The 23,980-nt window shown below is 46.8% G+C and overlaps 1 protein-coding gene across 3 annotated transcripts in view; it reads right to left on the reverse strand.

The window, feature by feature from the left end:
* The window catches only part of LOC147241350 (cadherin-6-like), a 61,709-nt gene that overhangs the window by 10,893 nt on the left and 26,836 nt on the right, over positions 1-23,980 (reverse strand). For all 3 annotated transcript variants that reach the window (XM_086190744.1, XM_086190742.1, XM_086190743.1), the window contains exons 3-7: positions 15,768-16,062; positions 12,132-12,251; positions 7,419-7,586; positions 4,985-5,172; positions 1,480-1,733 (exon numbers count right to left, since the gene is read on the reverse strand). In XM_086190744.1, coding sequence (XP_086046870.1) covers positions 1,480-1,733; positions 4,985-5,172; positions 7,419-7,586; positions 12,132-12,251; positions 15,768-16,062 — 1,025 coding nt within the window. The remainder of the gene's footprint in view (positions 1-1,479; positions 1,734-4,984; positions 5,173-7,418; positions 7,587-12,131; positions 12,252-15,767; positions 16,063-23,980) is intronic.

Genomic DNA, 23,980 nt, shown 5'->3' on the forward strand with positions numbered 1-23,980 from the left:
GCTCCCTCATGCCCAGCAGCCCCCCAGGCTTCACACCCCCCCCCCCCTTCTCGGCGCAGCTCTAAATGCCACCGGGTAGCTCGCTCACTGATGATGGGCGATAAAAGAGAATGATATCATATTTGACACCTGCAATAAAGTTCTAGAACTTCAACCTTGAGAGCCAAGTCCCTCAGTGCACCATAAAAATGAGAAAGTCTTTGAGACACAGTCGAGGTCTGACACCTCACTACTACTACTACTACTACTACTGCCACTGCTACTACTACTACTACTGCTACTGCTACTGCTACTACTGCTACTGCTACTGCTACTAATGCTGCTGCTGCTGCTGAGAACAATGCTAGCTGGATTCCTCCTCTCCAACTTGTCCAAATGTACCTCTGTCCTGTCCGTTGGTACCTGGTGGTGTTTGGTACTAGTACCTCAGGATGTACTCGTCATGGTTCTACCTTCAGAACCTCATATAAATGTTAATATTAATATCATCAACGGCCTTTAGCCAAGCTTGAATCCTAATCATGATGGTGATGTGTTGACTCCAAACCTACTCATTGAGAGCAGCTGTCAGCGTGTCACCGCTGGGATATTACTCATAATACTGCAGTAATATTTGATTTAATTGTTTCTAATTCATGTGAGGTGTCACTGAATTCTTTGACGAGCTTGATATGGTATTAGTATTGTTATTGCTGTGTCGTACTGTTTTAAATGTCGCTGTTCTTTGACTTCATAAAGCGACCGTTCAACGCTTGCTGTGTAAAAGCAGACAAAAACACCACGAGCTTCAGACGCTCTGCCCTGAGCTTTGTGTTGACGTGTTGGTCTTTGGCCCTCGGGGGAGTCCAGAGTTCTCTGACATCAGGAAGCCATCAAACGTTCTGCTGCGACGATAAATAAGAACCTGAACGCCACACGGGGAGAAACGCAGCAACCCAGAACACGGAGCAGAGGAAGCCTTGGAACATCTGACAGGTGCTGTCTGGGAGAGTGAGCGGGCGATCCCGTCAGAGAGACATCCACCTTTCAGGTGTTAAATGAGATCATTGTTTGTTTCAGTTGATGAATTCTTAATTTGTTTGTCACCCCCATCACAGCTGAAGTTGGGCAACTCTCTTTATTTGAAATTGTTACATAAATAAATAAAAACATTAAAATCAAAATCCCTCTGTACTTAATTCACTAATACCACATTAACAAAATAAGCACATGAGAACACAATACATCACCATTCAATTCATTTCATTGATTTCATTTTTATATCTGTAGACACATGGATATGTAGATGTACATGTGTGTTTTTAACAGCCCACCAGCGTTTGAGCCGAACCTCCCACTGGGATGAAATGAAAAGATTACGGGGTCAAAGGTCACGGTGGCAGAAACACGTCACAGAAGCAAAAAGCATTGATGACGTAGTTGTAGTTCAATCAAACTCACACAAGAACACGATCTTGGCGGCGTGAGTCGGCCTCCTACCTCACAGGACTGTGTCTGCTATCGGGGTCCAAGGCGCTGACCGACCCGATGACCGTGTTCCTGGCGGCGTCCTCTTTGACCTCCATGATGTAGCTGCTGTGTTCAAACTCGGGCGGCTCGTCCACGTCCTCCACCGTGATCCTGATGGATGCCTCATCCCTGAAGGGTCCCATGGAGAAGAAGCGGGGGTTGACGTGGACGTTCTCCACCTGAACACGTAAACTGTACTGCCGCTTCCTCTCAAAGTCCAGAGGCTGGAAGACAAACCGGCGAGACGTGTGAGGACGCGGCCCTGCTGCTTTCAGCCTGACTCTTTTCGCCTCCATATCCATAATTGTAGCAAAATTTGACTTTAAACATTAATTTGTATGCACCAACATGTTCTGCTGTTGACTCTGTGAGAACTAATCTCCATCCAGAGCATCCTGCCACATTTAATTTCAGGTCAGATTGGGATTTTATTCATTAAACTGACAATCTCCTCCGCAGCGGCGTCTAATGAGCAGGCGTGAAGCGGCTCAGACTCCCATTCAAGGACACTAACAAGACTGTTGATGGACACGTGGGACGCTGCAAAGATCAGACCTGGACACGCAAAGTCCTTCCTGTCCTGCAGCTGCCGCCACGCGTGGCATAATGTGACTGATGTGGCATTTAGCCGGGAACCATTCACGCTGATATCTTAGAGTATTTATTGATTTCAGCAGCACAAACATTTGAGAAATGCTGTTTTTACACCTTTGCCTGCTGATATTGATGTTATTATTGCAGAGTAATTGAAATACCATTGCTATAATTTCCCCTCGTTAAAATCAAAACATAGCGACTGCAACTGTGAGAGAATAAACCAAAGAAATGTCTTTTAAAATCTACAAAACTGATAAAGAAAGACCCCTACAAGGCAAAAAGCATGAAATTTATATTTGCTCTTACCACTAAGAACTCTCCTCCCGACGCTACCTTCCTACAATTGCGAGCAGGTTCTCTCCTCAAACCCATCCAGAAAGTGACTGAGACCAACAGCCCACCGCTAATCCGTTAGCATCACAAGTTAGCATTAGCATTGGTTCCCTCGAACAAAAGTCAAATTTTATATTGTATTCAGGATTATTGTTCAAAATGAGGTCTGTGATGACCTCAAGCCTCAAGGCTTCACAAGTGAGAAGCTTTTAATTGAACAGAACCTTGGAGTGCAGATGCGATCACTGGCAGTAAAAAGCTAACGTTTGCTAATGGCTAACAAACTATACCACAGCTAGCTATGCTTTCTCTGCTTTACCTTTATTAGCAACCACCTTGTTTTTGTAGTATTTACTGATGTATTTTATGTTTTATGACAAAATGCTAACAATATGTTGCCTGTTTAAACTTAATTTAACAAACTTATTGACGGGAGTGGACAGAAGTGGATGTCACACAATGCTCCCATATTTCCAGGCTTGAGGATTCATTCCTGCTTCACTCTACTGATAGAAATGTTTGTGTTGTGGTGAACAATCGTGACTGTGCAGCAGGAGCAGCTGACTACTGAACATGTGGAACAACGATGGCTAGAAACAATTCAAGTTTTCTGGAGTCACGAAAAAAATAAAATAGCCTGAGTCACTGATTTGAGCATTTTCCCCGTAAAGCCAGGAGGAATTTGTCAGCAGGACGAACGCGCTGCTTTGAAGGGAAGCACTCCCACCCGACAAGCCCACTTAATTAGGAGGTTCAGAATTAGGGCGTGTTCACTTCCTACACACACACACACACACACACACACACACACACACACACACACACACACACACACACACACACAACATCCTGCCTTGGCTACAAAAGGCAATTATGTCATCTTCCACTTAATGATGGCATGATAGAAGCGATCGATGGGAGGCTGCAGGGAGGCCGCTTGCTAAGACAACTGGCAGGTTCTGTGGAGCGCGTGTGAAACGGGTCGGAGCCCACAGCTGATCCGCACCCAGCATCGATATGTCTGATCTGGTCTCAGCTGAGGGGGAGAATGGATCTCACTAAAAACACGTGTACAGGGAGGATGGGCAAATGTAAGCTGAGCTCTAATAACGCCGCTGTCCGTCTTCTGCTTGTCAGAGCGTGTGGACATGAGAGGGCTTCGCTCTCGGCTCCATCGACTGAGGTTGCAGGTGGTGTTTCCTGCTTCCGTGCAACAAGTCGACGACCACAGCGCACTGAAGGGATGATGTACGTCTGTTAGCATCTCCGTGGTTCCCCCACCAGAAGCCAATGGGATTTTTAGGAGGGATTTCGGATTACGGTAGAAAATCAGCTCTGTGATGAACAAACGCTGATGAGACCGGCACACTGGAGACGTGAGCTTTGTTTCAGGCTTTACAGGTTTTGTTCAGCGAGATAATTGTAACAACTGAACACCAACGTGTTGATTTGTGAGGCTGAAACCTTCTAAAACCTGACTAAAACAGCTTCAATGGGCAGCTCCTCCTGGGTCACATGACCTTGACTCAGACACCGAACACCGTAGGACTCAAGTATCAACACACACACCTGGAGCTCAGGAGAGCTGCTCACCTCCACCGTATCGCCGGACTCTCTTTCATTTTTACCACAAACTCGTCCGCTAACGTGCTAACGCCACTGGAGCTAGCTGACACTGTGAATGTCATAATGTTCGTTTTTCCCATTTTACTCTCATTTTTATTGAAAATCCAGTTGAGATAATTATGGTGTGACTTTTGTGAGGATCTATGAAAATGTGGTGTGTAGGCATCAGAGTTCAATCTAAAATGAGGCTTTTATTCTCAATTAGCCTTTAACTTATATTGCTAATATTCTTCCTGCGATTGGAAAAACTGCAGATCATATCGGTGACATTTCTCTTAATTGGGAACAGCCCTCGGATCACCTGACTCCTGAGCCTTCTGACAGCCCTTTTTCCTTTTAGCATTGACCGCGCTCGATGAGTCAAACATGACGCACCAGGACGTAAACAGAGGACAGATCGCGCGTGTGTGAGTGCGTGCAGTGGGAGTTGTAGCAGCTTGAGCTAACATTTCCTCACCAAAAAAAAAGTACTCCTCACAGGGTTAGTGCAGCCTGACAAGCAAAACCCAGGGAAAAACGGTTAAAAGTTAAATAGGACGAAAAAAATCCTACAAGATTTTTGGTTGTTTGTAGATGACGTGGCCGGGAGCAGGGCGCTGAATATCGCATCCATGCAGCCATCCTGCGGTCCAGTAGCTGTGGCAGCGCTCTTGTGGTTTCAGACAGAAGATCTTTGCTGACACCACAAGAGCGGCGCCTGCAGTGCTCACTTCTGGGTGCACTTCTGTTTTTTTTTTCCACTAACCAGGAAGTCATTGGTTTGATCCTCGAGGTGCACACATCTCTCAGGAGGTTTTGTAGACTACTGTTAACGTGACAGTGGAAGAAGAAGCTCCTCTCATCCCAACTGCCAAACCGTGTTTGAGTCCATCTGAGAAAATAATGGGATTCTAAAAGACAATCAAAGAGACTCCCTGACCTTCCTCAGCACGATGACGCCCTCCTGAGAGCTCTTATTGGTGGTGATGTCAAACATTCCGGGCCCGTCGCTCCCGATGATCTTGTAGTCCATCTCTGCGTTCATACCGATGTCAGCGTCCATGGCGTGGATGACTCCCAACACCGACCCCACCTCAGAGGACTCGGGCACCTTGAACTCATAGAGCGCTGCAGAGAGAGCGAGAGAACGGGTGAGATCTGATGGAGAGATGACAAGGCGAGGGAAGGAGTGGACGAGGTGAGGGGACGAGGCGAGGGAAGGAGTGGACGAGGTGAGGAAAGGAGTGGACGAGGTGAGGGGACGAGGCGAGGGAAGGAGTGGACGAGGCGAGGAAAGGAGTGGACGAGGTGAGGGGACAAGGCAAGGGAAGGAGTGGACGAGGCGGTCCATCGCAGCGAGATTGTAAGATGCTGTGTAGAAGGAAAAGGGAAAAGCTGAGGAGGGCAACCGAGAGTGTGAGAGCACAGCCTTGACAACCGAGGTCACGTCCTTGGTTGTGCTGCCACGCAACCGTACAGGTAAGGTAAAGCCTTCATCGTCTTAACATTTTTTATGAATACGCAGGCATAAAATGCAACACAAAATTAACCGACGAGATGAAGCACTGATTAAAATCGAAACATTACCACCCCCTCCACAGGCGGAGGACTTATTATGACCCTCTTTGTGAAGCGGGTGAGTCAGAGAGCGAGAATACAAGAGAGCAGGTCAGGGAGAGGGTGAGTCAGAGCCAATCAGAGAACACCAGCGCACGTGTGTGTGTGTGTGTGTGTGTGTGTGTGTGTGTGTGTGTGTGTGAGGGAGAGAGAGAGAGAGAGAGAGAAAAGGACAATTTAATGCTGTAACACTCCATGATCATCTGTAACATGAACATTTCCAAATAGTTGATACAAGCAGCACCGACAAGGATAAATTCAGGGCCAATTTGCTCCACATAAATTAACTGCTGCTGCTTCCTTTTGAAATGAATTCCAGGTTTGATAAATTGATGGCTGCCTGTCCACGGCGGCGGCGTTGGCGGCGGCGGCCTCGGCTGCCTCCATCGCCTTTAAATAAATAGCTGGACAGCAGGAGGGAGTGGTCGTGATATACACACAGCCTGAGGAGACAAACAGCACTGACACACTAATAAAACATGCTGACAGTGTTTTGGCAACGCCTGAGTCGGCAAGTCTCGGTGACGCTGACACTCGCCTCCATAAATACGCACACACACCCGGCGAGCAGGGCTTCCCCAGGCTAGCAGGTACTTAGCATCGGCCAGGAGAGGAGGCATCACTCCGCCAGACAACAATGATATCGCTTCCTGACACTCTTCCTCCTCTGGGTGTCCCATTACAATATCTCTTCCCCTGTCCCGCTCCTCCAGTCCTCTTCCTCGGTCTCCCTCCATCACTGGCTGTCTCCCTCCCTCCATCACTGGCTGTCCTCATCCCTTCCTGTCACTGGCTGTCTCCCTCCCTCCATCACTGGCTGTCCTCATCCCTTCCTCTGTCACTGGCTGTGTCCCTCCCTCCATCACTGGCTGTCCTCATCCCTCCCTCTGTCACTGGCTGTCTCAATCCCTCCATCATTTGCTGTCTCCTTCCCTTCCTCCATCACTGCCTGTCTCCCTCCATCCCTCCATCACTGTCTGTCCACATCCTTTCCTCCCTCCATCACTGACCATATCCATCCATCCCTCCATCACTGGCTGCCACCCTCTCTCCCTCCCACCATCACCAGCTGTCTCCCCACCATCACATCTTTCCCCTCCTCTGTCACCTCTGCCCTCCCCCCTCCCTCCATCACTGGCCATATCCCTCCCTCCTCTCGCTCCTAATTCATTATCAAAGCGATGACAGCATTGCCCTCCCCCCTCAGCGTGGGAGAGCGGTGGTAAATACGGGGAAGGGCGGGGGGCAGCGGTGGTCACTTGTTCCACCGGCTCTTTACCGAGAGGAAACACGCCAGTAATCTCAATCTGATTTGGGCGCATTCGCCAGATGCGTGAGGGAGTGACGGGTGAGAGGGGGAGAAGAAGGGAGGAACTGATGATGAAGGAGTTAGAGGGCAAACAAAAGCAGGCAAAAAGGCAGCGAGGACCCTCAGAACTAGAGGGAGAAGTCTGGTTTTATGGAGTGGAAGACTTAACAGCAGCAGACAGACGAGAGGAGCGGAGATAAACCCTGCCAATGTGCGCTCTTCATTTAATGGGGATTACAGCGCTGATCTGATGCACCCTGCCGGACCCTCGCTCTGTCACACGGCTCTGTATTTAATTATTTGCTGCCTTTACGAGGCCCGCCTTTGTCACACAGAACTCAGAGATCCCTTCAATAATCCAAAGTCATTTTGAAACTGACACCAGATGGAAGCCGCCTGCCCGCCTGGCATCGCCTCGCGCTGGCGATCAGGAGCCGAGGAGACTCACTCTTGGTGAAGCGTGGCGGGTTGTCGTTCACGTCGGAGAGGGTGATGCTGACCGTGGTGGTCCCCGAGAGTCCGCCCATCTGTCCGGCCATGTCTTTAGCCTGGATCACAACCTGGTAGTTCTCCTTGACTTCTCGGTCCATGCCGGGCAGCGCGGTCTTGATGACGCCTGTGGACAGAGCGAGCAACAGAAGCGCGTCAGCTTTGGGGGGGGGGGGATTTATTATAAATGATAATTATCATGATCAAGAGGCGATACACTGTTGGTGCAGGGTTGTACAACAACTACAGGGCCCATTCTTACCAAACCTGCTGGAAGGGTGTAACCAATTCAAAGCGCCATCTGGTGGTGACAGCAAACTCTGTTACTTTGGGGTTTCATCAAACAGCGTTACCATGACGAGGCAGCCATGTTTGATGTTCCACCACTGAACAGGAAACTGGTAACTGGGCTCCATGTGGTCAGAGCTTCACCCAAGACATCTACAAGTTGAATTTAAGTCAAAGCACCACCTAGTGGCTACAGGAAGTAAGGCGGGTTAAATGACACCATAAGTGGCCAGCGTGTGTTCTCTAGCGCCACCTACTTAAAGCGCCACAGTGCAACGTTAGTCTGCTCCGTCCTGTAAACTCCAAACATGATCAGGGTTGCAGAGGAGGCGCCGGAGCAGTCAGGTTTAATAATCCGCCGCAAAAATGTCCGTCGTTTGTCTACTTCTTAATTCATTTTACTCACTTCATTGTTTCCATTTCATCGATTTATTTATTTTTTTTAGAAGGAAAAAATAAATCCACACCCAAGATGAAAGAGGCGCAGCAGCAGGACTCAGTATGTGGCCGGCGTTTGGTTTATTCTTCCTAAAAGCATTTTAATCTAGAAGTCCAGCGAATAAAAGGACATGAAAACAAAGCTTGAAACCACGATAATCATCACGCGCCATGCAGGGATGTTTGAACAAGAAATGTGACTGGGGCTGCCATGGAACACTGCTGAGGAAGTAAGATGTGTACACACACACACACACACACACATACACATATATATGTATATATATATATATATATACACACATATATATACATATATACGTATATATATACATATATATGTGTGTATATATGTATATATATACATATATATGTATATATATACGTATATATGTATATATGTGTGTGTATATATGTATAACATATATATATATACATATATACATATATACACACACATATATATACATATATATATACATATATGTGTGTGTGTATATATACATATATATGTATATATATACACATATATATACACATACGTATATATATATATATATATATATATATATATGTATACACACACATACACACATATATATATATATACACACACACATATATATATATGTATATATATACAAACTGGCCTCGTCTTCAGACTCTGAACTCGACCGCAGGCCCGGTAGGTGCATGGTTGTGACCCGTTCAGTTTTCAGATGGACTAAAATACATAATTAGCAGCTCGTTTTCCTCTCTGTTCCAACAAATCTTTTCTGAGCTGGGCTCAACACCAGAGGAGCTCGGCGAGCCTTCAACAAGGGTCACTGTCAGCTGAGAACCACAACATTCCATCGCTGCTAACCAGACCTCAACGACACCCCCACCCAGACAGAATAGGAGGAGAGCATCATCAAAGTACACAGAACGCAGTAGTGACTGATATCAACCAGAAACAATCCAGCGCCGTCACACGGCGCCGGAGTGACTGACCGATCAAACGGCCCTCGTGTTGGAGCGAGATCCCACGAACAGCTCATGGATCCACCGCGTGATCCACTAGCTTCCTACCAAATATCAGCAAAATGGGACCAAACCAAGCGGTGATCCAGAGGCGATTATCATGTTCATACCATAACATCTGTGTGACACATTCACACATCTGGAACTTCAACCAGTAGCAGCAACGTCACCACGGAGGGAGTACAGTCCAAGGAAGACTGCAGTGGCTGTACTACCTACTACTGTGTACTACTGTGTACTACTGTGTACTACTGTGTACTTTGTCTAGTAGGAGGTGCTCCTCCTGCCATATGACATCAAGGTAATGAACTTCAGGTGTACATCAAAAATCTCCCTGCGCTCACCTCAACACGTCCCAAAATAGGCCCGACTACAGCGGCGCTATTGAATTAATGATATTTCATTTTTGAGATTTATGCATCCACAGGCCAGATAATTAAACCGCTACGAACATTTTATTACTGAAAGGTCAGGGCTCTCGCTCGGCGTGTGCCGCGGCGTCGAGCCGCGCGTCCACGCCGGCGCACGTTTGGGTGTCTGGTGATCTCGCGGGCAGGTGAGCCCCCGCACACCAGACTTTCATTTCAGTTCCTGCTGGTGAAACAGAACTGGGAGGGGGAAAAACCCTCCCACCTGACAGAAGTCACAGGTGGGAGGTAGAACTCACAGCTAGAGAAAAAAATGTAAATGATGGGAATAAAAAGTAGAAATTAAGAGATAAATCACGTTTATGTGAGAAACAGTCATGTTTCAGCATAAACAGATGAATAATTATGAGATAACGAGGTCATTATGTCAAAATGATCAGATAGAAGTAATATTTTCCCCATCATTGGAGAAAAAGTCACAATCTGAGATTTAAAAATGTGAAATTATAAGTCAAAAAGTCGATTATTAGATTAAAAATTCTACCATTAAAAATTTATGATTGTGTAACTAGAAAAAGAAAAAGTGTAATTTATGTGATAAAATTAGAAATTACTGGATTCAAAAGTCATAATAATAATAATAATGATGAGATAATCATAATTATGATCATTTGGGGTTTTTTATCTCCTAATCCTGATTTTTATATCAAAGTTACCACTTTTATCTCAAACACACAATTTTTGAATTTTATTTTGAATAATTTTACTGAATAATCTCAATATTTTTTCCAACCCGAATTCCTCTGACTCTCCACGCCCGTGACTACCGTGACCAGGGGAACATCTCACGTTATCGAGTCTTCATCTTCATCTTTCCCTTTCCTGGCAGAATCGGGCTCCCGTACAGTTGGCATTGCTCATCTGGAGGATTAAAGCTCCGTTAATGTGCAGCCTCTCAAGCTCGCGGCGGTTGCTTACTCCTGCGCTCTGACACATCAGATCTCTGGCGTGGAGTCGGGGCAGAGCGAAGCTGTAATTGGCAGCGTATTCAAAAGGTGCGTCTCCCATCAGAGCCGCTCTTAAATCCCGTCTGCTGTTGCACGTGAACGCGAAGCATCATAAAAGACGCCGCAGAGTGAGAGAATAAAGATGGGGGTGGTGGGGGTGGGGGGGAGTCGGATTCACCCCAAATAAACTGCTCTGACAAGTCTGAACAGACGATTCGCTGCATATCAAACAATTAAGATCAGAGCGGCTGACGCCCTTCAAAAAAGCCCTTAACTTTCTCTTTCTTCGCGCTAACGTAACGCAGCAAATGCTCGCCGGCACAATGAAACTTTTCCCTCCTCTGGTAACAGCGTCCCATTTATTTCAAGGACAACACGCTGTGAAGAGAACAGTGATTGTTGAGGCTGGAGGCTTTAGAACCCGGCGTCGCTCTGCGTCTCCGTCTACCTTTGTTAGTGCTAAATGACTACAAAACACACGGGCGAGGAGAGCGGAAACAAATCCTGCTTATAATGCGATGTCCAGGCATGTCTTTGTGCAAGGGAGGGATGTCAGCTTACATACCACATGCAGGATAAACCATATTACTGTTAATCCCTCCACTAATCTGCAAATGGCTTTTTTGTCGTTTCCCTTTTGTTTAAGCAAAAAAAAAAAAAAAAAAAAAAAAAGTGGGATGTGTTCCAAAGCGCACATTAATGATTAAAACTAGCAAGCGGATAGATTTTGGGGTTGGTGGTTTGCCACTCTGTCTACTACAAATCCCCTTCGCCCGCCAGCTCGCGAGGCGAGGCAGCAGACGTGGTGCCATTTCAGATAAAGGAACATTCACAGTGTTTTGTTTTGTGAGGAATTGTTTTAATTTCGCCCGGCGGTGCGGCGGTGTTTTCCTCCAGCCTCGTGGTCGTGACGCGGTCGTGACGCTGCTTCCTGGAGACGTGACGAGGCGCTGGGTGTGGTCCCATGTGTGTGGCGGATGTGGTCGATGGTCACGAAACACTTCTGGTGGTTAAAGCTGGCGCATCAGTGAACTGTCATGGAACCTGACGTCAGCACTGTGACCCCTGATGTTTACTTTAGGGTAAAACATAAAAATCTCGCCACTTTCAAACTCTGCGTGTTATTTTAGCCTGCAGCTGAAGGTGGAAGGGTCTCAAAAACGGAGCAGTGACGGTGCTGAGGGGGTGTAGCCTCCCGTCACGCCGCCTCCCAACATGGCGGCTGCTGGGTCAAAGTTGAAACTTCCAATTACATCTCAGTACTTCCCAGCAGACGGAGTTTGTGTCAGTGGTGCCAATCAGGAGGAGGTGTACTGAGCATGCTCGGTGACCCCAGAGACTTCCTCTGGCCAAGCTGGCTACTTCCTGTTAGCCACCTGCTAACTCTTCCTGACTTTACAAATGTTATCAGAGCGTGTTTGTTCAGCACTCTTTCACATAATTACGCATGCAGCTACCATAATTAATGCATCAGTAAAATAAAATTTACAACAACAACAACAACAAAAAAGGCATCAGAAATATGAAATCTAATCTTTCACAACTGACCAGTTTCTGGGTCCACGGAGAAGTAGGGCTGACCCTCCAGGATGCTGTAGACCACCTTGGCGCTGTTCCCGTACGTGGCGTCATCTGCGTCATTAGCTGTCACCTGCATCACCGGGGTACCTGGTGGGAGGGGAGGCGGGTTGGTGAGAATGACTTGGATCGACTGGTCCTCGGTGGCGGCGGGATAACTGAGCCGATGCACCTCCTGATGAGGATCCTCCTCTAATAATGCAGAATGATCATTTCTGTCTCTTTGCATTTAGCCACGGCCATCTTTATTTCTCAGCCACTTATACTCCTCTACGTGATTGATTTTCACGGCTAATCGATGAGCCCTAATGTATTTTTCTAAGTATATCTCTCAAGCAGCACCAGTCCTGGCTTTCTGCTAACCCCAAGAAGCCTATTAGAGTATCCACAGATCTGGAGTGTCTCCCAAGCCAAATATCTGATAGCAGGTGAATGACTGTGATCCATTTTCTCCTCCAGAGGAGCTGAAGCCCTATTTCAGTAGAACAAAGGCAAACGGTTAGCCAAGTGCTACCTCCCAAATGGCGCCTCGCAGGGCCAAGTGTTGCCTCATTACATGCAGAAGAAAATTAATTGAGTAGAAATATTTAATGGAAAAGTGGTATAAATATAGAATTGTGCAATACAGAGGGATAACGACCCCATGAAACTTCTCTAATTTGATGTCAGTTGAGATCTGAGAAGGGCCGGAGAGGAGGACGCTGCTTCTGAAGTCATTTGTAGGGAAGACGGATGTTGTAGCCAAGGGACCAGGGAGAGAGATGGCCGCAGCTGGCCGCCACCTACTCAGGAATACTACTTCCTGTACAGTGATACTTCACCCAAGTATATTTGGCCTTTCAAGTACTCACACAAACAGGCATCTCGAGTTCATACAGATTTTTTTCTTTCACCGCTGAATTACTTCCTTGTGCAGAATGCAGAAAAATCCAAACACGTATTGATAGCTTGAAGCTAACGGTGGCTACGAACAGATGAACTGTCCAAAATCATCCATCTACAGATTCACAAGGTCATCGTCGGGGATGATCCACGTCTTCTTCATCCCGCGCTTTGAATTGAGATCTAACAGCGCCAGCTAACCGATGAGAACACTGAAGTGTTGCTTTGGGTTTACTGGATTACACCCCGACACAGGACCTTCAGTCTTTAAACTGAGATTACTGGACACTTTTTCTGTTGTGAGCTGCCGTTAGCTTCAAGCTAACCACACATGGCTGGCTCTGTCCACGTTACAGAGTCACAAAGAAGTAAAGTAGGAGGGAAAATGTGTCTTTCTGAGTACTTGCAAGGTAAAACACACTTTTTTGGGTGACGCTAGCAGGGGAATTAGTATCAAAGAAACCTTTCTGACATGACGACTCAAAATATTTCACTGTCAGCCGTTTAAGCTTCTGAGAGAGGACAAACAAGTGAGGAGCGATGGCAGCGACGAGTAAATAACCTCGATCGTAATCCTTCACTTGTCACTGTGTCGAAGTGACGGGGAGAAGAAAGTCGGAGTGGTGAGACAATAATACAAGTCCATGTCACATGTAAAGGGGCAGTGTCTCGGCGCAGTCACTCGTGAACACATGCTCTGCCAAGCGGTGACATCACACCTCGGTTGTTGCCATGGGCACCCGTGCTGCCCTTAGATAAGTGCCGGCCTCTCTCCTGGGGTTGCTGAACCAAGTGACAACTCTGTCACATGTCTGGGCTGCAGGACCCTCAGTCCCTCAAGCACACCGCGGCGGCAGCACACACCCCCCCCCCCCCGTGTTTTTATGCGAGTATTGATCAGGAGCCTTTAATGCTGTTTATCTCTATTCATGAGGTCCTGCTGCAGACAGTGAGAGCAGCAAATGGTGCAGACTCTAGATTATCCACTGGCGTGACACAGCGGACAGTGCTGGTAATTAAATTAAATACTATTTTAATAAGACACAATACTGCGTTTCAAAGATTATCTGCAGCGGGTGCTGTAACCATCACACAGCGATGCTTCATCCTGTTTACTAAGGAAACACCTCCCAGGCTCTTTGTCCTGTAATTAGCAGGCTCCTCTTCGTTGGCATCGTTATTATGATTGATAAAGTCCCATTGATCCAGTCAGAGTGGCATCTCCATCCTGTTTGAATCCTAAGCCCTTTAATCAAGGTCCTTGCACGAACACACACACACACGCGCACACACACACACCTTCATTTGTCAACAATTATAAACACTAAATGTGGTTTTACACAATAAAGCCAATTACCTTCAGGAGACACTCATAAATATGATGAATATTTATTCTTTATTTACTTTGTTGTTACTATTTATCTCTTGGTTGTTCATTCTATTTGCTTGTTTACACATTCGCTTCCATGTGAGGCCGTGGAAACGCGGAGCTGGAAGTAGAAATAAAAGGTACTTGTACTGCTATTTATTCAGGTAATGTCTTACGTATCAGTCAGTAACGGAAAAACAAAGTATTTATTCGGTAAATAAAAGATTAACTGGTAGATCTATTTACTTGAAAGGATAAAAACTAATCATTTTACAATACATAATCATACATTTCATGATGTCATATATAATGTCAATACTGCAATATATCCTGATCGGTTGTCACAATACTGCTAGATATTTTTATCAATCCAACTGGTTTTAAACCGATGAATTTCCTGTAGCATTTTGATGACTTCTGGCGTCTGCACACTGATCTAAGCAATTTGCTGCATCAAATTCAGTAAATAAATCCCTATTATTTGTCTTTTTAGGCATCATCTTGGTTTATTGTTGACTAATTGTCTTACGCTATCTCAATTACTACAGACTTGCTGTATTGTGATACTTTCAGGGCAGAATATTGTGAGTTACTGTGTGACTGACTTGATTCCCCCCAGCAAATCTTAAACTGCACATTACTATTTATTTAGCATATGTGTGTTTACTAGTGTATCTTTGGAATGGGTTTTAATATTTTTAGTTACTGTCTCTTTAAATCTTTCTGAAGCTAATTAAATTAGGTCATGCTAAATAGCATTAATGCTAATAAGGTTGGCGGCTCCTACAATGAAGAGAAGTCGTGAGTCAGACAACCACACAAGTAGCTAGCTCATGTTGGCACCACATGGAAGTAAAAGTACACCACGGACTGAAGTGCCAGTACTGTGTCATGGAGGGGTACGAGTCAGCTGGAGCTGGGTGGACGAAGGATATCATTTATCAACCCTTTGAAGGCTCAAAGATCATTTTTTTATTATTCCTTCTTAAAATCAAACTGTGTGTAAAAGAGGAACACATCTGAGCTGGAGAACGGAGCACGACAACCGGGTTTTCTAGGCAATAACGTGACAACAAACCAGAAGTGCTGAAGCTGGTTTTGATGTTGATGTGGTTTAAAAAAAAATCACACGACAAGAGACAGACAGGATCTCCTCAGGCTCTGACTGAAGATGTTCCTAACTCAGTTTCAAGTTCGAACAATGTTCTACGCTTTAACTCGTCTGTTATGATAAACTGGCGACATGAAACGGCTTATTATGCTAGCCAGAGGGTTAGCATGTCCCAGGGCAGAGGGCAAAAGGTCAACACATGTTGGCATGTTGCACTCGCAGCACATTTCTGTCAGGTACCCACCGATGTCGGACATCTCCGGGACGCTGGCCAGGTACGGGTCCCTGGTGAATCGAGGCTCGTTGTCGTTGATGTCGTGGATCTTGATGATGAACTCCGACTCGCCCTCCAGTGCCTCGTTGGTGAAGCGGTTGACAGCCTTGGCGTGGAGGATGTAGTAGGCCTTCTCCTCCCTGTCCAGCCTCTTGGTGGCGTGGATGTCCCCGGACTTCTCGTCTATCTTGAAGAGGGTCCCCGCTCCTTCGCCGGTCAGGACGTACATCACGCTTCCGTCTCCTCGATCGGAGTCTGAGTGAAGCTACGAAAGAAAAGAAACGGTGATCATCCTGAATCCTGACGCAGCACATCAGCGACTCCACACAACAACAGCTGGATTTCTGAGCTGAGTTTTGTGGATGTCAGTTAATCCAGTTTCAGCCCAAATCCAAACTTCAACTGAAGTGACTTGATTAGCAGAGAGCTCCTCTCAGTCAAAATCTGAATTTCTCTAAATTTACACTTTTAAACACATCGCCAAGCAACAACGTTCCCATCTGATACTCAATGTCAGGTACCGGGACGATCACCGGACTGCAGGCTAACGGAGATTACCGGAGATTAACCCATCAAACATCAAAACTGGTTGCAAAAGAGCAAACACTTAAAAAAGACAAATACTGGTCATGTGACTGGATGAACCATGTGATGCTACGGCAGCTGCTACACTCGTCTGGTGCTGGTCAGAAAAAGCTGTGGCGTGCGCTAGCTGGAGTAGCGACTCTGTCAACGTTCGTCAGTACAGTTTTAGCCTCCCTCGCTACATGAGCTAGCACATTAATAGCGAACCCCTGAGCTAACAAGCTAGCAGCAACACTCACACAATATTTCGGTAAATTATGTCGAGTATCACAGTACAGCATGACACCACTGTCGTGTGACCGTCAACCTTAACCAGTGTGATACTTCACAATGTTCAAAAATGACTTTCACTCTGTTGACTTCCACCCGTTAAAGACTGCAAGTGTTTAGCCGCTCATCTGCTCGTTAGCAGAAATAGCCACGGCGGAAAGGAACTTCATCAAAAGTCCAAGAATAAAGACAAACAGCCCCGGCTACACGGTTTGATTGACAGGCCATCTTTGAGAAGCGTGGGGGGGGGGGGGGGGCGACAACGAACCCTGCGATGAGCACTTTGTACCACAGACGTCAACAAAATCAAATTTCAAAGGTGAATCAGAATTTTGCACTTAAGTGTGAGTGATAGGCTGAGCGCACATCAGAGATCGGGCCAATCTGAGCTCTGGCAAAGAGGCGCTGACAGCTTTGATCGCTGCGTTCGGTGAGATTTAACAGATTCACATCCTCTTTAGTAAACTGTCATTACACTGGGACGCTTCACCTCATCTCTGTGAATTTATTGTTACACGCGCTGTCGTCATGCTGATGACCGCAGGGCCACGGTGGCATTTCCACAGAGCTGTACCACACAACGCCAGCGGGTCCGAGTATGCGAGGTACCAGCAGCTTGCGTGCGCATGTGCACGCCAGCCAATCCCTAATGGATCATGACCAACATGCCACAGGACCACCAGAGTTTACTCGCAGCTTCTCATTGGTATTTGCCCCCACCCCTCCTTCTCTATCTCCTGTTTAATTTTTTTCTGCATGAACAGCAGCTTAGCATGCTCTGACATTTTAATTCCACCCCCAAATCCCCCCAACATATTTATCTCAGAGAACTCATCAAAAGCTTGTCCAGTCGTTTCCCCTCCCACTGCTCCGCTGCCTACTTTGCCCCCCCCCCCTCCACTTTAATAACCAAGGACATGGTAATAATTGAGGGGGGGGGGTGTAAAGGGCAAAATGTTTGCAGACATGGGCAAACATGTCAAGCACAACCCCAGGCGTGTTTACCCCTCTGAGTGGGCGTCACAGGGAAATCGGGGGTCTTTTGTTGACGCTCCACTTTGATTCTGGACTGTTTGAATGCATAATCTGAGTTGTTTGCGAGTCGACGAGCATTCTTGGCTCCGCCGGTGGACAGACTGAGGGGGGATATTGTGCGATGCAGCTGGGTCACGTGGGAGCACATTGCAAAGTCTCTCGTCTCATCACATATTAAAAAGCTTTTTCATCCCAGGTGCTCGGAAGCTTTACTAATTCATGCTGTGTTATCAGGGCAAAGCCGGCACATGTGAGATGAGCAGCTTTGTGGATTAGCATCTTTAACACTATTTTGTTCGCCTGCTTGGTTAAAAATGACTGTTTTCATTTCCTTTTCCTTGGTCTCACCAAGCCAGAATTCTACCATCTTCGGATTGAATTCTGGTCAAAAACAACTCTTATTCTCTCCAAGCCAGGAGAAGAACCTGCTGAATTTTGTTTTCTGATCTGCTTTAGAGTATGTGCTTCCAAACAGAGACTCAGTTGGCTGAAAACAATCCACTTCAACATTATTATCTTTCCCCCGCTGTTCTAGCTGCAATGTCCTTTTCTATGATTGTCTATCAAGCCGCCTATCTCTGCCGGCACGACAATTCAGTTAATAACCGTCGAGTCCTCTCCTTTCGGCGGAGATGCGAGATAGACAGTGTGACATATGCTGTGTCGACTGTCATTTCTATGGAAACGGAGAGATCTTGTGGTTCTGAAGAGTTCCTCCTCGCTCCCCTGAAGGATATTACAAGGCAGCTTAGAGTATCGAGCTCAGGCACCTGCTGCAGTGACCCTTTCCCTCCCAGTCGCCCACCTCGGTGCTGAGAAGAATTTACTGCTGCCCTTCTCCTCAAATTAAGAGGGGGAAAAAAAACCTCTCCCTGAAATCAATGTGGCAGCCCAACGTGCATTCACAATGGCCCTTTGATCAATTTATATTGAAAATACAATTAAACTGTCACAGGGGGACAAAAGTAAGCCACGTGCATTCAGTTTGGCCACCAAGAAGCTGTGGCACGTCGATAGCTAGCCTTTTCTCCTCTGCCCTGCTACGGTAGCAAATCATAAATAAGGCAGAGAGCGCGGCGCTGGATCCATTAACACCGCGGAGGGAGGACAACTGCAAAAAATATCTCACATTGAGAGTTAGATGGGACCAAAGATGCTCCACAACACGAGAGTAAAGGCTAAAAGATAGATTTAGGTTGGAAAGGAACACACACACGCACACACACTCTTGCCTTTCCCAGCACCTCCTTTAGAGGTGTTTTGAACATCATCGAGCACAAATTAAAGCGAGTTTTTTATCTCATCTTTACATTTTAATGGAAGGTTTCACATCCAGAACCCTTTAAGTTGCTGTTAATAAGGTCGTAAGAGGAGTGACGCCAGACTGACGACGGTTTGGCTCCACGTGCTGCCAGATGTCCTGACGCGTGTGTGACACGGAGGCGGGTCCCAAAGGGAATTCACGCCTGACGCTTCACGTCGTTGTGAAAATGTTCACAGGTAAAAAACAGGAAGTCCAAATCTCCTTTGGTGACAACGCGGTGAACCTTTTGAGCTGCTGCTTCCTGTACTGCAGTAAAATGACTGGAAGCAGTCCGGTCCACACGGTTTGAGTCACTGCTCTCCTCGGCGTCTGATCTCTGCACGCTGCTGCTCCCAAAGACCCCGACAACCACCTGCAAGCTAACAGGTAGCAACACACATGCTCAAAATGTCACGCTTTGTCAAAGATGTGGAACCTGCAACAAGGAAGACCTGCTGCGCTACTTCAGCCGATAGTAGTAAAGATAAACAGCTCAGAAGTAGCTCTGCAAGGTCATCCTGGGCTTAGCCCCGCCCACAATGATGATGATGATGGCTCCAGGAGTACAAACAAGCCGGGTTAGCAACATGCTAACAGTGTGACTCACATGCTGGTTCAGTGTTTTCCTGCCTGGTACACCGAGGATAAACAGCCTTCAATGAAACCACCAATCCAAACTTCAATGAAACTTCCTCCATTTGATAACCTTTCCACACCAGGACACAGCGACCTTTGACCCCCACACTATTTTCCCTTCATCTTCGAGTCCCAGTGGACGTTTGTGCCAAACTTAAGGAAAACCCCTCGGGGCGTTCCTGAGACGTTGCGTTGATGAGAACGAAGTGTAAGAAGAACCCAAAACAAAACCCCTCCGGCTGGCGGCTGTCAGCCAGCGCGCAGCCATAAAATCAGCTCCCACTCATCACTTGGCTACAGACGGGGACGAGCAGTTCTACCAAAAACAAAGAGGAACACGGCGAGGTGTTGCACTCAAATCAAAAAAGAACTTGATTACACCTGATTTCAGAGAACACTTGAAACAAACTGATTTGCATTGGAAACATTCTGACACAAGCAACTTAAGGAGTCCCAGGCGACGAACGGCTGGAGGAGAGTTCTCTGCTGCGCCTCGGCTCCGAGCCATTAAAGTCTACCAGTGGCCTGTTGTATTTTCAAGACCTTACATTCAATTAGCGTTCTCTGCAGAGTGACACCACGGTATTTTGAAGAGTTGGAGTTTTTTTTTTTTTTTTTAATAAAAGTGTATTTTTTTTTCTCCCTCTCCCCTTTGTGCCTCATCTTCCAATCTGAAGTGGGCTGAGGAGTGAAGTGGTACTCACCAGACATCTGTGCACGAGAACTTATAAGTGTGCCGTCTTTGTTTGTGAAATTAATCCACTTCAAGTGCAGCAAATGTTAGCGCAGACTCGATCTGGTCGCCATTTGTGCCTCACTCGAGCTAAGCCAGAAAGATGGCACTGGAAATAGGCTGCTTAGGGCAATTAGCCAGTTAGCCTTTAAGGCCTTGTGTCCTGGCCTGTCGAGAACTGGCTGCCTTCTATAGGGCCAGATGGTCGCCTCAGACTGTGCACAAAAATAGCCGATCAGATGTCTGTTGATGTGTAAACTAGAGATATGTGGTCGGAGCTGCTGAGACTTAAAGGTGAAATATCACTTAAACATTTCTCTCTCCTCTCCTGCAACCTTTCTTTCTTTTATGAACGGGTGATTGTGGCGCCGCTGCGGGGCCGTAGCTCGCAGCAAAGACGCCAAGGCCGCGTCCTCTGTGTTGACACCGAGAGCTCGCTTTTCACACATTACTAAATTAAAATTTAATGATTTCATTAACACTCTGAACCCCCGACTTGCTGGTGTGTTTGAAAGGCCTGTTTTTGCCTTTAAAAAATGGCTAAATCGCACCATTTATCAAAGCTAGGAGCTGTAAAAACACAATGTCCTCACGTTTGATTCCACGGTGGCCCCTGAACCACAAACGCTTTGATCGGGAGAAACAGACGAGCCCAACCTCAGGATTTTAGTTCTTAATCTAGCATTAACATTTTAGCAACAAATGAACTGTTTGTTCTAAGATCACTTGACAAACATGAATCCTGAACTCCTCGACATGAACGGAGCAGCGGAGTCTCAGTCTGGAGTTTCACTTCAGACTTATTTCATATTCTTGAGCTGTAATTTTTTTTCTCCCCTCGTGTGTCTCTTCATGCCTCACTTCCTGTTTTCGTTTATTTTCCCGCCTTGCTCATGTGATCACCTGTCTCTCCTATCCAATCAGCTCCTCCGCCGCCCTCGTGTTCTCCCACCTGTTCACTTGACGTCTTAAATCGGATTTGTTTTTCGGAGCGTGACGTTCATCTCAACTTTCTGTCTTGTCGGTTCGTGGCTGGACGCTGCAGTTGCTACAATTCCACCCGCTGGATCAGAGAGCTTAGATTCAGACATAAACAAAATGTCTTTAACGTGGCGTTCTATTTATACTCGATCCCTGGGGATCTCCCTCAGGGCTGCATGGGGGGGGCTCGCCACCTGATCTAAAACTGGCTTCAACCTGTTTCAGCACAACTTCCCCAACTGAGCTCTGATGATAGAAAATCAATTCAACCTGACAAAACCAGCAGCCGTCTGGAAGGGTAGTCGTCAGGTGGAAACAATCGCAAGGTGCTGCGGCCATGTTGGCGTATCTTGCTCAGACATCGCTCCCCGCAACGCTGTCAGACAGATGTTTGCTCGGCTTCATCTCGGCACGACCTCATCACACTCCTTCCTCTTACCACCGCAAAAAGAGAGGAGCGTAATTGAAGACGCCCCCTCCCAAGCGCACAAGCGGGGACTTATCTCCTAATCAACAAACACTGCCAAAGTGTGTTCCAGGTCGCCGCTGGAGTCCGCGGGGGTTGCCATGGCGCAGGTACAGCCGAGCTTGTGCCATATTGCAAACTCCTTGCCTCTCTGCCAAGATGAGCAGCTGGTAATGGGGGAGCATGAACAGGGACCAAAAATCACCCACACACACACACACACACACACACACACCACACACACACACACAAACAAAAACACACACAAATCCCTGCACCTTTCCACTCAGAAGAAATTCACCCTTGGGTTGCTGCAACCGCTGAGTCACACAGAACCGGAGAGCATATTATGTCTATCTGCTTTTTCTTTACCCTGATTTCCAGCCGATCCCTCGCGGGTGTGTGAGTGTGTGTGTATGTGTGTGTGTGTGCGCGCGTGCGTGTTTGCATGCACGGCGCTGCTGTGTTTGTTCACATACAGGGAACATTGCTCTCTAGCTAGGGACTATGTTGAGAAGTCTACCCACCAGGCCTAGAACCACTGGGGCCTATCAGGGGTTGTAAATTCTTTATGAGATATGATAGTGCAGCACAAACACTCCTCAACCACAGGCCATTAACCATTTTCAGTGGATATGTGCCCTTTGGTAAAGTAAGAAATAATGAAATAAACAAACATTCTGTTCCCCCAGTGACAGCCCGGGCCCTCCGAGGCCTGTATGCAGCTTGCCTGCTAATGAGAGCCAGAGTACAATTCCCTCCTGCAGGAGAGGAGAAAAACTCATTGGCCAATACAGCCAGATTAGCAAGATTAGCAGCCAACCAGCTCCCCAACGAGCCGGTGCCAGCGTCTCCTTTTCCCTCTCGTCTCAGTGCCTTCTCTTAATTTGTTCCTCTTCCAACTGCTTTTGTCACATTTGTTTGGGGATGGGGGGGGGGGGGGCGCGTTTGGGAGAGAGAAAAATTTGCAGTTTCATTTGTTATTTTTTTCACAACTCGATACAGCCTCTTGTAAAAGGAAGCAGGGGACATAACTGGAGGCAGGATGTTGGTGTTGTAATTGAAGTGCAGTTTCATCATTCTATCTTTTACTGTGTCAAGAGCTGCTCCCTTGTTTAAAATAACCTGCCATTGTGTTACTTCCCATTCATTTTTTTTCTCCCCCCCCACCAAACAAAAGTGGTTTTATTCCATGCTGTGCTCTCTGGTTGCCATGATGTCACTTGCCATGACAAAAGCTTTCCCTTTTTGTGTTTCCTGCAGGTCCCCCCCCCCCCCCCCCCTCTCTCTCTCTCTCTCTGCATTCAGAACAATTGTGGAAAAAAATGGCTTCCACCTGAGGATACAGATGCAGATGGTTGCTCTCCATGTTGAGCCGTGTGTTTCGGCTCGGAAGCGATTCGTTCCCTCTGGGGGACTAATTCATCACTTGCATTTTATCTAACAATTAACAAACAGTAATTGAAGTCAGATAAGATCTACGTAGTGCAACTGGCTAGTGAAATGACAATGAGGCAAAGCGCCCAGCTGCATGTACTCGGGGAGACAACAAGCGCTCTGAGTCATGATTAAGTGTGCTGCTGGAGGGTTGATGCCTTAATGGCGTCTTCAGGAGGCCGCAGCCCCTGGCTGGCTAAGTGTATGGCACGCTAGATAATCCATTCTTCTTCTGCTATTAGTCTTTTTACAACCTAAAAGGACGAGTGGGACATCAATCAACGCTCTCTCCAGACAACGTTGTTTGATCGTGCTTACTTCTGATCCTCTTGTTCTTCTCTACTTTTTTGTTCTTTCTTGTATTTGCTCGCCTCGTACCAGTGTTGTAATCCTTTTAGGCCAGGGCTGAAAGTCAACCCTCACTCGGGGAGGACGTATGTTGCAGAATCTCATTTGGTTGAATGACTCTATCCTCCGTGGACACACGATAGGAATGCAAAGCACTGGCCCCATTCAGCTCCACGCACAAAACAGCCTTTCTTCCTCCCTCAGTCGTCCTGACCTTGCCACGACGCTTCGAAATCTCCTCAATTACAGTAGGTTGGAAGAGATATCCTGACTTCCGCTCTGCTGCATGTAAAGCAAGTATTATTTGGCCCATTTTCTTGTGCGTCCCCCAATGTTATCAGGATCGACACTGTGTTTTCATTTAGTTGAGCAAATAATACCCTGGGAGG

This window comes from Aulostomus chinensis, chromosome 21 (genome assembly GCF_037954235.1).
Source record: "Aulostomus chinensis isolate RoL2024-O1b breed Wild chromosome 21, RoL_Achi_v1.0, whole genome shotgun sequence".
In the NCBI taxonomy this organism is placed as follows: Eukaryota; Metazoa; Chordata; class Actinopteri; order Syngnathiformes; family Aulostomidae; genus Aulostomus; species Aulostomus chinensis.